Here is a 14900-nt window from a genome sequence, read left to right on the forward strand (position 1 = left end):
ACAGAGAGAGAGAGAGAGAGACAGAGACAGACAGAGAGAGAGACAGAGAGAGCGACAGAGAGAGAGACAGAGAGAGCGACAGAGAGAGAGAGAGATAGTGCTGACATAGCAGTGAGTGGAACCCATGAGGCAGTGGCCTAGACCGTTAAGCCACGTTAGACCACAGGTGTGTTGTGGTGTGTGTGGCTGTGGTGTGTGTTATGGTATGTGTGGCTGTGGTGTGTGTTATGGTATGTGTGGCTGTGGTGTGTGTTGTGGTATGTGTGGCTGTGGTGTGTGTTGTGGTGTGTGTGGCTGTGGTGTGTGTTATGGTATGTGTGGCTGTGGTGTGTGTTATGGTATGTGTGGCTGTGGTGTGTGTTATGGTATGTGTGGCTGTGGTGTGTGTTGTGGTATGTGTGGTGTGTGTTATGGTATGTGTGGCTGTGGTGTGTGTTATGGTATGTGTGGTGTGTGTTATGGTATGTGTGGCTGTGGTGTGCGTTGTGGTGTGTGTGGTGTGTGTTATGGTATGTGTGGCTGTGGTGTGTGTTGTGTTATGTGTGGCTGTGGTGTGTGTCATGGTATGGGTGGCTGTGGTGTGTGTTGTGGTATGTGTGGCTGTGGTGTGTGTTGTGGTGTGTGTGGCTGTGGTGTGTGTTATGGTATGTGTGGCTGTGGTGTGTGTTATGGTATGTGTGGTGTGTGTTATGGTATGTGTGGCTGTGGTGTGTGTTGTGGTATGTGTGGTGTGTGTTATGGTATGTGTGGCTGTGGTGTGTGTTATGGTATGTGTGGTGTGTGTTATGGTATGTGTGGCTGTGGTGTGCGTTGTGGTGTGTGTGTGTGGTGTGTGTTGTGGTATGTGTGGCTGTGGTGTGTGTTGTGTTATGTGTGGCTGTGGTGTGTGTCATGGTATGTGTGGCTGTGGTGTGTGTTGTGGTATGTGTGGCTGTGGTGTGTGTTGTGGTATGTGTGGCTGTGGTGTGTGTTATGGTATGTGTGGCTGTGGTGTGTGTTATGGTATGTGTGGCTGTGGTGTGTGTTATGGTATGTGTGGCTGTGGTGTGTGTTGTGGTATGTGTGGCTGTGGTGTGTGTTGTGGTATGTGTGGCTGTGGTGTGTGTTATGTTATGTGTGGCTGTGGTGTGTGTTATGGTATGTGTGGCTGTGGTGTGTGTTATGGTATGTGTGGCTGTGGTGTGTGTTATGGTATGTGTGGCTGTGGTGTGTGATGTGGTATGTGTGGCTGTAGTGTGTGTTGTGGTATGTGTGGCTGTGGTGTGTGTTGTGGTATGTGTGGCTGTGGTGTGTGTTATGGTATGTGTGGCTGTGGTGTGTGTTATGGTATGTGTGGCTGTGGTGTGTGATGTGGTATGTGTGGCTGTGGTGTGTGTTGTGGTATGTGTGGCTGTGGTGTGTGTTGTGGTATGTGTGGCTGTGGTGTGTGTTGTGGTATGTGTGGCTGTGGTGTGTGTTGTGGTATGTGTGGCTGTGGTGTGTGTTGTGGTATGTGTGGCTGTGGTGTGTGTTGTGGTATGTGTGGCTGTGGTGTGTGTTGTGGTATGTGTGGCTGTGGTGTGTGTTGTGGTATGTGTGGCTGTGGTGTGTGTTATGGTATGTGTGGCTGTGGTGTGTGTTGTGGTATGTGTGGCTGTGGTGTGTGTTATGTTATGTGTGGCTGTGGTGTGTGTTATGGTATGTGTGGCTGTGGTGTGTGTTATGGTATGTGTGGCTGTGGTGTGTGTTGTGGTATGTGTGGCTGTGGTGTGTGTTGTGGTGTGTGTGGCTGTGGTGTGTGTTATGGTATGTGTGGCTGTGGTGTGTGTTATGGTATGTGTGGCTGTGGTGTGTGTTATGGTATGTGTGGCTGTGGTGTGTGTTGTGGTATGTGTGGTGTGTGTTATGGTATGTGTGGCTGTGGTGTGTGTTATGGTATGTGTGGTGTGTGTTATGGTATGTGTGGCTGTGGTGTGCGTTGTGGTGTGTGTGGTGTGTGTTATGGTATGTGTGGCTGTGGTGTGTGTTGTGTTATGTGTGGCTGTGGTGTGTGTCATGGTATGTGTGGCTGTGGTGTGTGTTGTGGTATGTGTGGCTGTGGTGTGTGTTGTGGTGTGTGTGGCTGTGGTGTGTGTTATGGTATGTGTGGCTGTGGTGTGTGTTATGGTATGTGTGGCTGTGGTGTGTGTTATGGTATGTGTGGTGTGTGTTATGGTATGTGTGGCTGTGGTGTGTGTTGTGGTATGTGTGGTGTGTGTTATGGTATGTGTGGCTGTGGTGTGTGTTATGGTATGTGTGGTGTGTGTTATGGTATGTGTGGCTGTGGTGTGCGTTGTGGTGTGTGTGGTGTGTGTTGTGGTATGTGTGGCTGTGGTGTGTGTTGTGTTATGTGTGGCTGTGGTGTGTGTCATGGTATGTGTGGCTGTGGTGTGTGTTGTGGTATGTGTGGCTGTGGTGTGTGTTGTGGTATGTGTGGCTGTGGTGTGTGTTATGGTATGTGTGGCTGTGGTGTGTGTTATGGTATGTGTGGCTGTGGTGTGTGTTATGGTATGTGTGGCTGTGGTGTGTGTTGTGGTATGTGTGGCTGTGGTGTGTGTTGTGGTATGTGTGGCTGTGGTGTGTGTTATGTTATGTGTGGCTGTGGTGTGTGTTATGGTATGTGTGGCTGTGGTGTGTGTTATGGTATGTGTGGCTGTGGTGTGTGTTATGGTATGTGTGGCTGTGGTGTGTGATGTGGTATGTGTGGCTGTGGTGTGTGTTGTGGTATGTGTGGCTGTGGTGTGTGTTGTGGTATGTGTGGCTGTGGTGTGTGTTATGGTATGTGTGGCTGTGGTGTGTGTTATGGTATGTGTGGCTGTGGTGTGTGTTATGGTATGTGTGGCTGTGGTGTGTGTTGTGGTATGTGTGGCTGTGGTGTGTGTTGTGGTATGTGTGGCTGTGGTGTGTGTTATGTTATGTGTGGCTGTGGTGTGTGTTATGGTATGTGTGGCTGTGGTGTGTGTTATGGTATGTGTGGCTGTGGTGTGTGTTATGGTATGTGTGGCTGTGGTGTGTGTTATGGTATGTGTGGCTGTGGTGTGTGTTATGGTATGTGTGGCTGTGGTGTGTGTTATGGTATGTGTGGCTGTGGTGTGTGATGTGGTATGTGTGGCTGTGGTGTGTGTTATGGTATGTGTGGCTGTGGTGTGTGTTATGTTATGTGTGGCTGTGGTGTGTGTTGTGGTATGTGTGGCTGTGGTGTGTGTTATGGTATGTGTGGCTGTGGTGTGTGATGTGGTATGTGTGGCTGTGGTGTGTGTTGTGGTATGTGTGGCTGTGGTGTGTGTTGTGGTATGTGTGGCTGTGGTGTGTGTTGTGGTATGTGTGGCTGTGGTGTGTGTTGTGGTATGTGTGGCTGTGGTGTGTGTTGTGGTATGTGTGGCTGTGGTGTGTGTTGTGGTATGTGTGGCTGTGGTGTGTGTTGTGGTATGTGTGGCTGTGGTGTGTGTTGTGGTATGTGTGGCTGTGGTGTGTGTTGTGGTATGTGTGGCTGTGGTGTGTGTTGTGGTATGTGTGGCTGTGGTGTGTGTTATGGTATGTGTGGCTGTGGTGTGTGTTGTGGTATGTGTGGCTGTGGTGTGTGTTATGTTATGTGTGGCTGTGGTGTGTGTTATGGTATGTGTGGCTGTGGTGTGTGTTATGGTATGTGTGGCTGTGGTGTGTGTTATGGTATGTGTGGCTGTGGTGTGTGTTATGGTATGTGTGGCTGTGGTGTGTGTTATGGTATGTGTGGCTGTGGTGTGTGTTGTGGTATGTGTGGCTGTGGTGTGTGTTGTGGTATGTGTGGCTGTGGTGTGTGTTATGTTATGTGTGGCTGTGGTGTGTGTTATGGTATGTGTGGCTGTGGTGTGTGTTATGGTATGTGTGGCTGTGGTGTGTGTTATGGTATGTGTGGCTGTGGTGTGTGATGTGGTATGTGTGGCTGTGGTGTGTGTTGTGGTATGTGTGGCTGTGGTGTGTGTTGTGGTATGTGTGGCTGTGGTGTGTGTTGTGGTATGTGTGGCTGTGGTGTGTGTTGTGGTATGTGTGGCTGTGGTGTGTGTTGTGGTATGTGTGGCTGTGGTGTGTGTTGTGGTATGTGTGGCTGTGGTGTGTGTTGTGGTATGTGTGGCTGTGGTGTGTGTTGTGGTATGTGTGGCTGTGGTGTGTGTTATGGTATGTGTGGCTGTGGTGTGTGTTATGGTATGTGTGGCTGTGGTGTGTGTTATGGTATGTGTGGCTGTGGTGTGTGATGTGGTATGTGTGGCTGTGGTGTGTGTTGTGGTATGTGTGGCTGTGGTGTGTGTTGTGGTATGTATATATGTTTGACGTGCATGTGCACTCCCGTGTGCGTTACCTTTTTGAAGAGTCGTCCGGAGTCCTCGCTGACCTGGGCGAAGCGCGGTATGATGTTGTTGAGGTAGAGGTCAGACAGGGTAGCATGGTCTCGGCTGTCCCTCTTCACCTGACTCAACAACAGGTTCCAGCAGTTAACTGGAGATAGAACACTCTGCTCCTTCCTACACACACAGGGGGAGACAGACAGACAGACAGACAGACAGACAGACAGACAGACAGACAGACAGACAGACAGACAGACAGACAGACAGACAGACAGACAGACAGACAGACAGACAGACAGACAGATTTTAGTACACCACAAACACTATATTACATCAGTACTCAGTGTTCAGCACCTGTTAAGCAGGGCATAATGCATCAAAAGTCACTCTTCTCAGCAAAACAACCAAAGTTAGAAGTAAGGAACAAACAGTAAAATGTTGAAACAAGAGCGAGCCAGAGAGATGAAGAGGGAGAGAGAGACACTTTATTGAAATCTGACTGACGGCTCGTGTAGTCTAGATAGCGGTAAATTGCCGCGGGCCACTTAGACCTCCCAGAGTGACTGGCTTGTGGCCGTGCTGGCAGCATATAGCAACATATAGCAGCATGTTTGATTGTGCGTCAAGAATAAAGCACAGCAAGTTTGTATGAAGGTCTGGTTATTAAATGGGTAAACAGTTTAATCCATTATCCATTTCATGAATGTATTCACAGGTATATAGTAACATGCTCTAAAACACTCTGTAAATATTTCCATAACTCTATTTTCTTAAAACTGCATTGTTGGTAAAGGGCTTGTAAGTAAGCATTTCACTGTAAGGTTGTATTTGACGCATGTGACAAATAACATTTGATTTGATTTGACTAGAGGCTGTGGGGAGTCACTGTGCCTGGAGGCTGTGGGGAGTCACTGTGCATGGAGGCTGTGGGGAGTCACTGTGCCTGGAGGCTGTGGGCTGTGGGGAGTCACTGTGCCTGGAGGCTGTGGGGAGTCACTGTGCCTGGAGGCTGTGGGGAGTCACTGTGCCTGGAGGCTGTGGGGAGTCACTGTGCATGGAGGCTGTGGGGAGTCACTGTGCCTGGAGGCTGTGGGCTGTGGGGAGTCACTGTGCCTGGAGGCTGTGGGGAGTCACTGTGCCTGTGGGCTGTGGGGAGTCACTGTGCCTGGAGGCTGTGGGGAGTCACTGTGCCTGGAGGCTGTGGGGAGTCACTGTGCCTGGAGGCTGTGGGGAGTCACTGTGCCTGGAGGCTGTGGGGAGTCACTGTGCCTGGAGGCTGTGGGGAGACACTGTGCCTGGAGGCTGTGGGGAGTCACTGTGCCTGGAGGCTGTGGGGAGTCACTGTGCCTGGAGGCTGTGGGGAGTCACTGTGCCTGGAGGCTGTGGGGAGCCACTGTGCATGGAGGCTGTGGGCTGTGGGGAGTCACTGTGCCTGGAGGCTGTGGGGAGTCACTGTGCCTGGAGGCTGTGGGGAGTCACTGTGCCTGGAGGCTGTGGGGAGTCACTGTGCATGGAGGCTGTGGGGAGTCACTGTGCCTGGAGGCTGTGGGGAGTCACTGTGCCTGGAGGCTGTGGGGAGTCACTGTGCCTGGAGGCTGTGGGCTGTGGGGGAGTCACTGTGCCTGGAGGCTGTGGGCTGTGGGGAGTCACTGTGCCTGGAGGCTGTGGGGAGTCACTGTGCCTGGAGGCTGTGGGCTGTGGGGAGTCACTGTGCCTGGAGGCTGTGGGGAGTCACTGTGCCTGGAGGCTGTGGGGAGTCACTGTGCCTGGAGGCTGTGGGCTGTGGGGAGTCACTGTGCCTGGAGGCTGTGGGGAGTCACTGTGCCTGGAGGCTGTGGGCTGTGGGGGAGTCACTGTGTCTGGAGGCTGTGGGGAGTCACTGTGCCTGGAGGCTGTGGGGAGTCACTGTGCCTGGAGGCTGTGGGCTGTGGGGAGTCACTGTGCCTGGAGGCTGTGGGGAGTCACTGTGCCTGGAGGCTGTGGGGAGTCACTGTGCCTGGAGGCTGTGGGGAGTCACTGTGCATGGAGGCTGTGGGGAGTCACTGTGCCTGGAGGCTGTGGGCTGTGGGGAGTCACTGTGCCTGGAGGCTGTGGGCTGTGGGGAGTCACTGTGCCTGGATGCTGTGGGGAGTCACTGTGCCTGGAGGCTGTGGGCTGTGGGGAGTCACTGTGCCTGGAGGCTGTGGGGAGTCACTGTGCCTGGAGGCTGTGGGCTGTGGGGAGTCACTGTGCCTGTGGGCTGTGGGGAGTCACTGTGCCTGGAGGCTGTGGGGAGTCACTGTGCCTGGAGGCTGTGGGCTGTGGGGAGTCACTGTGCCTGGAGGCTGTGGGGAGTCACTGTGCCTGGAGGCTGTGGGCTGTGGGGAGTCACTGTGCCTGGAGGCTGTGGGGAGTCACTGTGCCTGGAGGCTGTGGGCTGTGGGGAGTCACTGTGCCTGGAGGCTGTGGGGAGTCACTGTGCCTGGAGGCTGTGGGGAGTCACTGTGCCTGGAGACTGTGGGGAGTCACTGTGCCTGGAGGCTGTGGGGAGACACTGTGCCTGGAGGCTGTGGGGAGTCACTGTGCCTGGAGGCTGTGGGGAGTCACTGTGCCTGGAGACTGTGGGGAGTCACTGTGCCTGGAGGCTGTGGGGGGTCACTGTGCCTGGAGGCTGTGGGGGGTCACTGTGCCTGGAGGCTGTGGGGGGGTCACTGTGCCTGGAGGCTGTGGGCTGTGGGGAGTCACTGTGCCTGGAGGCTGTGGGGAGTCATAGTTTAGGTGGTGGTTAGCTGTGAAATGGAGAGAGTGATTATACTCCTTAAACCAGAACTGAACATATCAGAACTCAAAACATGACTTGGACAATCACTGTCTGTCTGTCTGTCTGTCTGTCTGTCTGTCTGTCTGTCTGTCTGTCTGTCTGTCTGTCTGTCTGTCTGTCTGTCTGTCTGTCTGTCTGTCTGTCTGTCTGTCTGTCTGTCTGTCTCCCCCTGTGTGTGTAGGAAGGAGCAGAGTGTTCTATCTCCAGTTAACTGCTGGAACCTGTTGTTGAGTCAGGTGAAGAGGGACAGCCGAGACCATGCTACCCTGTCTGACCTCTACCTCAACAACATCATACCGCGCTTCGCCCAGGTCAGCGAGGACTCCGGACGACTCTTCAAAAAGGTAACGCACACGGGAGTGCACATGCACGTCAAACATATATACATACCACAACACACACCACAGCCACACATACCACAACACACACCACAGCCACACAGGCCTGCCTGCCTGCCTGCCTGCCTGCCTGCCTGCCTGCCTGCCTGCCTGCCTGCCTGCCTGCCTGCCTGTCTGCCTGCCTGCCTGCCTGCCTGCCTGCCTGCCTGCCTGCCTGCCTGCCTGCCTGCCTGCCTGCCTGCCTGCCTGTCTGCCTGCCTGCCTGTCTGCCTGCCTGTCCGTCTGTCTTCCCACTGGTTACACAACCTTGTGTGTTTCCTCTATTGACGTGACATCCTTCACCCTCTACCCTGACGGAACCATCATCACCTCTGACCCTAACACATCACATGTTCACCCACACGCCTGGATGCTTCCTCTAGTTAAAGTCTTCCTCCAGTGGGTCATACATTCCTGCAGCATTAGAGACATGGAGGGGGCAGGAGAGGAGAGGACTGAAGCAAGATGAGGTCCAGTTCTCCTCCACATTCAGCTCCTTTAGTGTTGTTGCCTCTGTGCCACAGATACCCAGAAACACACAGGGCAGCTGTCTCCACGGAATCACCACACACACACACACACACACACACACACACACACACACACACACACACACACACACACACACACACACACACACACACACACACACACAAACGGAAAATATGTGAGATTCCAGCGTGGCACCAGAGCTGAGCTGCAGCAGATGCAGTGGAGCTGTTAGAGAGAGAGAGAGAGAGAGAGAGAGAGAGAGAGAGAGAGAGATTTTTTATGTTTATTTATTTTCCCTTTTGTACTTTAACTATTTGCACATCGTTACAACACTGTGTAAGTCGCTCTGGATAAGAGCGTCTGCTAAATGACGTAAATGTAAATGTAAAATAAGAGCTGATCGTGGACTACAGGAAAAGGCAGTCCAAACAGGCCTCCATTAACATCGACGGAGCTGTAGTGGAGCTGATCGTGGACTACAGGAAAAGGCAGTCCAAACAGGCCTCCATTAACATCGACGGAGCTGTAGTGGAGCTGATCGTGGACTACAGGAAAAGGCAGTCCAAACATGCCTCCATTAACATCGACAGGGCTGTAGTGGAGCGGGTCGAGAGTTTCAAGTTCCTTGGTGTCCACATCACCAATAAACTACCATGGTCCAAACACACCAAGACAGTTGTGAAGAGAGCACGACAACACCTTTTCCCCTTCAGGGGACTGAAAAAGATTTGGCATGGGTCCCCAGATCCTGAAAGATTTCTACAGCTGCACCATTGAGAGCATCCTGACCGGTTGCATCAGACTGTAAGGCACTACAGAGGGTAGTGCGTACGGCCCAGTACATCACTGGGGCCAAGCTGCCTGCCATCCAGGACCTCTATACCAGGCGGTATCAGAGGAAGGCCCTAAAAATTGTCAAAGACTCCAGTCACCCTAGTCATAGACTGTTCTCTCTGCTACCGCACGGCAAGAGGTACCGGAGCGCCAAGTCTACGTCCAAGAGGCTCCTTAACAGCTTCTACGCCCAAGCCATAAGACTACTGAACAATGAATCAAATGGAGAAAGAGAGAGAGAGATGGGGGGGAGAAAGAGAATTGAATGTGTCATTGAACCAATTACACTTTATGGCAGCGAAGTGTAGGGTCCACTTGCAAAACAAGATTTCACCAAATGGGACAAACACCCCATTGAAACCCTGCATGCAGAGTTCTGTAAGATTCTCCTACATGTCCAGAGGAAAACTACAAACAATGCATGCAGGGCAGAATTAGGCCAATATCCACTAATAATAAAAACTCAAAAAAGAGTAATTAAGTTTAAGGAAACATCTAAAATACAGTGACCCCCTCTCATATCATTACCAAGCCCTGCAATGCCAAGAGCTGAGCAAAGAAAATAGTCCCCTCATCCAGCTGGTCCTGGGGCTGAGTTCACAAACCTGTTCTACTAACACACTGAAGCCTCAGGACCCTCATCCAGCTGGTCCTGGGGCTGAGTTCACAAACCTGTTCTACTAACACACTGAAGCCTCAGGACCCTCATCCAGCTGGTCCTGGGGCTGAGTTCACAAACCTGTTCTACTAACACACTGAAACCTCAGGACCCTCATCCAGCTGGTCCTGGGGCTGAGTTCACAAACCTGTTCTACTAACACACTGAAGCCTCAGGACACAGTCAAAACAAAACTACATTACACAAGAACAAAGCAAAATGCAGTGCTATCTGGCCCTAAATCGACAGTTCACCATGGCTAACTATTTGACCATGGTTACTGATCAAAACCTTAGAAAAACCTTGACAAAGTACAGGCTCAGTGAGCACAGCCTTGCCATTGAGAAGGGTAGACACAGGAAAACCTGGCTCCCTGTAGAGGAAAGGCTGTGCAACCACTGCACCACAGCAGAACCTGAGACAGAGCTGTATTTCCTGACAAAATGTCCAAAATATAAAACAATTAGTGTCATTTCCCCAAATTTGAAACCCTTATTTCAAAGACCTCTCTGATGAGAGTAGGCTACCCGTCCTGTTGGGGGAGGACACAGAGAGCTGTGGGTTGGCAGCGCACTACATTGCTGCCTGCCATAAGTTGAGGGACAGTGTCTGACAGACCAATCAACCTGTACATGTACTCTTTTTTATTTTTATTGTATTTATTTCACCTTTATTTAACCAGGTAGGCTGGTTGAGAACAAGTTCTCATTTACAACTGCAACCTGGACAAGATAAAGCAAAGCAGTTCGACACATATAACAACACAGAGTTACACATGGAGTAAAACAAACTTACAGTTAATAATACAGTAGAAAAATAAGTCTACATACAATGTGAGCAAATTAGGTGAGATAAGGGAGGTAAAGGCAATAAATAGGCCATGGTGGCAAAGTAAATACAATATAGCATGTAAAACACTGGAATGGTAGATGTGCAGAAGATGAATGTGCAAGTACATTTACATTTACATTTTAGTCATTTAGCAGACGCTCTTATCCAGAGCGACTTACAGTAGTGAATGCATACATTTCATTTCATGCATTTGTTTTTGTAGAGATACTGGGGTGCAAAGGAGCAAGATAAATAAATAAATACAGTATGGGGATGAGGTAGATAGATAGATGGGCTGTTTACAGATGGGCTATGTACAGGTGCAGTGATCTGTGAGCTGCTCTGACAGCTGGTGCTTAAAGCTAGTGAGGGAGATATGAGTCTCCAGCTTCAGAGATTTTTGCAGTTCGTTCCAGTCATTAGCAGCAGAGAACTGGAAGGAAAGGCGGCCAAAGGAGGAATTGGCTTTGGGGGTGACCAGTGAGATATACGTGCTGGAGCGAAATGCTACGAGTGGGTGCTGCTATGGTGACCAGTGAGCTGAGATAACCTAGCAGAGACTTGTAGATAACCTGTAGCCAGTGGGTTTGGCGACGAGTATGAAGCGAGGGCCAACCAACGAGAGCGTACAGGGCGCAATGGTGGGTAGTGTATGGGGCTTCGGTGACAAAACAGATGGCACTGTGATAGACAGCATCCAGTTTGTTGAGTAGAGTGTTGGAGGCTATTTTATAGATGACATCACCGAAGTCGAGGATCGGTAGGATGGTCAGTTTTACGAGGGTATGTTTGGCAGCATGAGTGAAGGATGCTTTGTTGCGATATAGGAAGCCGATTCCAGATTTAATTTTGGATTGGAGATGCTTAATGTGAGTCTGGAAGGATGAAAGTTTACAGTCTAACCAGACACCCAGGTATTTGTAGTTGTCCACGTATTCTAAGTCAGAGCCATCCAGAGTAGTGATGCTGGACGGGCGAGCAGGTGCGGGCAGTGATCGATTGGATAGCATGCATTTAGTTTTACTTGCGTTTAAGAGCAGTTGGAGGTCACGGAAGGAGAGTTGTATGGCATTGAAGCTCGTCTGGAGGTTACTTAACACAGTGTCCAAAGAAGGGCCAGAAGTATACAGAATGGTGTCGTCTGTGTAGAGGTGGATCAGAAAATCACCAGCAGCAAGAGCAACATGATTGATGTATACAGAGAAGAGAGTCGGCCCAAGATTGAACCCTGTGGCACACCCATAGAGACTGCCAGAGGTCCGGACAACAGGCCCTCCGATTTGACACACTGAACTCTATCAGAGAAGTAGTTGGTAAACCAGGCGAGGCAATCATTTGAGAAACCAAGGCTGTCGAGTCTGCCAATAAGAATGTGGTGATTGACAGAGTCGAAAGCCTTAGCAAGGTCGATGAATACGGCTGCACAGTAATGTCTCTTATCGATGGCGGTTATGATGACGTTTAGGACCTTGAGCATGGCTGAGGTGCACCCATGACCAGCTCTGAAACCAGATTGCATAGCGGAGGAGTTACGGTGGGATTCGAAATGGTCGGTAATCTGTTAATTTGGCTTTAGAAAGAGAGGGTAGGATGGATATAGGTCTGTAGCAGTTTCGGTCTAGAATGTCACCCCCTTTGAAGAGGGGGATGACCGCAGCAGCTTTCCAATCTATGGGAATCTCAGACGATACAAAAGAGAGGTTGAACAGGCTAGTAATAGGGGTTGCAACAATTTCGGCAGATAATTTTAGAAAGAGAGGGTCCAGATTGTCTAGCCCGGCTGATTTGTATTGGTCCAGATTTTGCAGCTCTTTCAGAACATCAGCTATCTGGATTTGGGTGAAGGAGAAATGGTGGGGGCTTTGGCGGGTTGCTGTGGAGGGTGCCGGGCAGTTGACCGGGATAGGGGTAGCCAGGTGGAAAGCATGGCCAGCCGTAGAGAAATGCTTATTGAAATTCTCAATTATAGTGGATTTATCGGTGGTAACAGTTTCCTAGCCTCAGAGCAGTGGGCAGCTGGGAGGAGGTGCTCTTATTCTCCATGGACTTTACAGTGTCCCAGAACTTTTTTGAGTTAGTACTACAGGATGCAAATTTCTGTTTGAAAAAGCTAGCCTTAGCTTTCCTAACTGCCTGTGTATATTTGTTCCTAACTTCACTGAAAAGTTGCATATCACGGGGGCTATTCGATGCTAATGCAGAACGCCACAGGATGTTTTTGTGCTGGTCAAGGGCAGTCTTGTCTGGAGTGAACCAAGGACAGTATCTGTTCCTAGTTCTACATTTTTTGAGTGGGGCATGCTAATTTAAGATGGTGAGGAAGGCACTTTTAAAGAATAGCCAGGCATCCTCTACTGACGGGATGAGGTCAATGTCATTCCAGGATACCCCGGCCAGGTCGATTAGAAAGGCCTGCTCGCAGAAGCGTTTTAGGGAGCGTTTGACAGTGATGAGGTGTGGTCGTTTGGTCGCAGACCCATTACGGATGCAGGCAATGAGGCAGTGGTCGCTGAGATCTTGATTGAAAACAGCAGAGGTGTATTTGGAGGGCGAGTTAGTTAGGATGACATCTATGAGGGTGCCCGTGTTTACGGATTTGGGGTTGTACCTGGTAGGTTCATTGATCATTTGTGTGAGATTGAGAGCATCAAGCTTAGATTGTAGGATGGCCGGGGTATTAAGCATGTCCCAGTTTAGGTCACCTTGTAGCACGAGCTCAGAAGATAGATGGGGGGCAATCAATTCACATATGGTATCGAAGGCACAGCTGGGGGCAGAGGGAGGTCTATAGCAAGCGGCAAAAGTGAGAGACTTGTTTCTGGAAAGGTGAACTTTTAGAAGTAGAAGCTTGAATTGTTTGGGTACAGACTTGGATAGTAATACAGAACTCTGCAGGCTATCTTTGCAGTAGATTGCAATACCGCCCCCTTTGGCAGTTCTATCTTGGCGGAAAATGTTATAGTTAGCGATGGAGATTTCTGGGTTTTTGGTGGTTTTCCTAAGCCAGGATTCAGACACGGCTAAGACATCCGGGTTGGCAGAGTGTGCTAAAGCAGTGAGTAAAACAAACTTAGGGAGTAGGCTTCTAATGTTAACATGCATGAAACCAAGGCTTTTACGGTTACAGAAGTCAACAAATGAGAGCACCTGGGGAGTGGGAGTGGAGCTAGGCACTGCAGGACCTGGATTAACCTCCACATCACCAGAGGAAAAGAGGAGAAGTAGGATAAGGGTACGGCTAAAGGCTATACGAACTGGCCTTCTAGCATGTTCGGAACAGAGAGTAAAAGGAGCAGGTTTCTGGGCACGATAGCATAGATTCAAGGCGTAGTGTACAGACAAAGGTAAGGTAGGATGTGAGTACATTGGAGGTAAACCTAGACATTAAGTAATGATGAGAGCGATATAGTCTCTAGAGACATTTAAACCACGTGATACTACTGTTACTGCTAGTATTACTCCTGGTACTGTTACTGCTAGTATTGCTGCTAGTACTGTTACTGCTAGTATTACTTGTAGTACTGTTACTGCTAGTATTACTCCTGGTACTGTTACTGCTAGTATTGCTGCTAGTGCTGTTACTGCTAGTATTACTCCTGGTACTGTTACTGCTAGTATTACTCCTGGTACTGTTACTGCTAGTATTGCTGCTAGTGCTGTTACTGCTAGTATTACTGATCGTCATGTTACTGCCAGTATTACTCGTAGTACTGGTACTGCCAGTATTACTTCTAGTATTGTTTCTCCTAGTATTACTGATGGTACTGTTAGTGCTAGTATTATTCCTAGTACAGTTACTGCTAGTATTACTGTCAGCACCATGTATTGTCAGCAGGCTGTCCCAACCCATCACAGCTCAGCACGGTGCAGAATAATTATTGATGACATCATGCCCAAGGCCAATAGCATGGTTGCTAATGTCTTTTCTTTCAGAATGATGTAACTGCTACGATGCTGTTCTCAAGACCAACAATAGAGTGGAGGGCTGGCATTCAACATTTTTGGCAAATCTTGGAGCTACCCACACCCCCATTTGGAAGTTCATCGAGGCATTGCAACAACAGCAGCAAAGAGGTGAAATGAGAATGAAGCAGCAACTTGCTGGCGTTCCACCGCCACGGCAAAGACCCCGCTACCGCAAGCAACAGAAGGATCTGAAGTCACTGGTTGAGAAGTACACCACGACTCAACAGCTGGAGTCTTACCTGAAGAGCATTGCCTTCACTTTCACGTTGCAGTTGTGAACACTTGAAAATCCATCTGAGATAAATGAGCACCTAGCTTACTTGGACACTTCTTTGTGACACTTATCAAGTTCAACCCTTTCAATGACTCCAAAATCCTTCTGAGACCAGAACACTAAGCCCGTTCTGGGATGATGTGTTTGTGAACTTGTCTTTACAGCGCTGCATTGTCATGTAGCCTACTATTCATTTCAAGCTTTTTTGTTGATAAATAAATGTTTTACAATGAATGGTTGGTGTTAATGGCGTAAAAACTAGATAAAATATATTATTTAAAAGAAAAATACTTTGTAGAAACTAAAAATTATCTTTGAAATTTAAGTG

At 49.6% G+C, this 14900-nt stretch overlaps 1 protein-coding gene across 3 annotated transcripts in view; it reads right to left on the reverse strand.

The window, feature by feature from the left end:
- The window catches only part of LOC106565713 (SLIT-ROBO Rho GTPase-activating protein 2), a 206072-nt gene that overhangs the window by 75517 nt on the left and 115655 nt on the right, over window positions 1-14900 (reverse strand). For all 3 annotated transcript variants that reach the window (XM_045691853.1, XM_045691851.1, XM_045691852.1), the window contains exon 4: window positions 4355-4517. In XM_045691853.1, the coding sequence (XP_045547809.1) occupies window positions 4355-4517 (163 nt within the window). The remainder of the gene's footprint in view (window positions 1-4354; window positions 4518-14900) is intronic.

This window comes from Salmo salar, chromosome ssa12, assembly GCF_905237065.1.
Source record: "Salmo salar chromosome ssa12, Ssal_v3.1, whole genome shotgun sequence".
Taxonomy (NCBI): domain Eukaryota; kingdom Metazoa; phylum Chordata; class Actinopteri; order Salmoniformes; family Salmonidae; genus Salmo; species Salmo salar.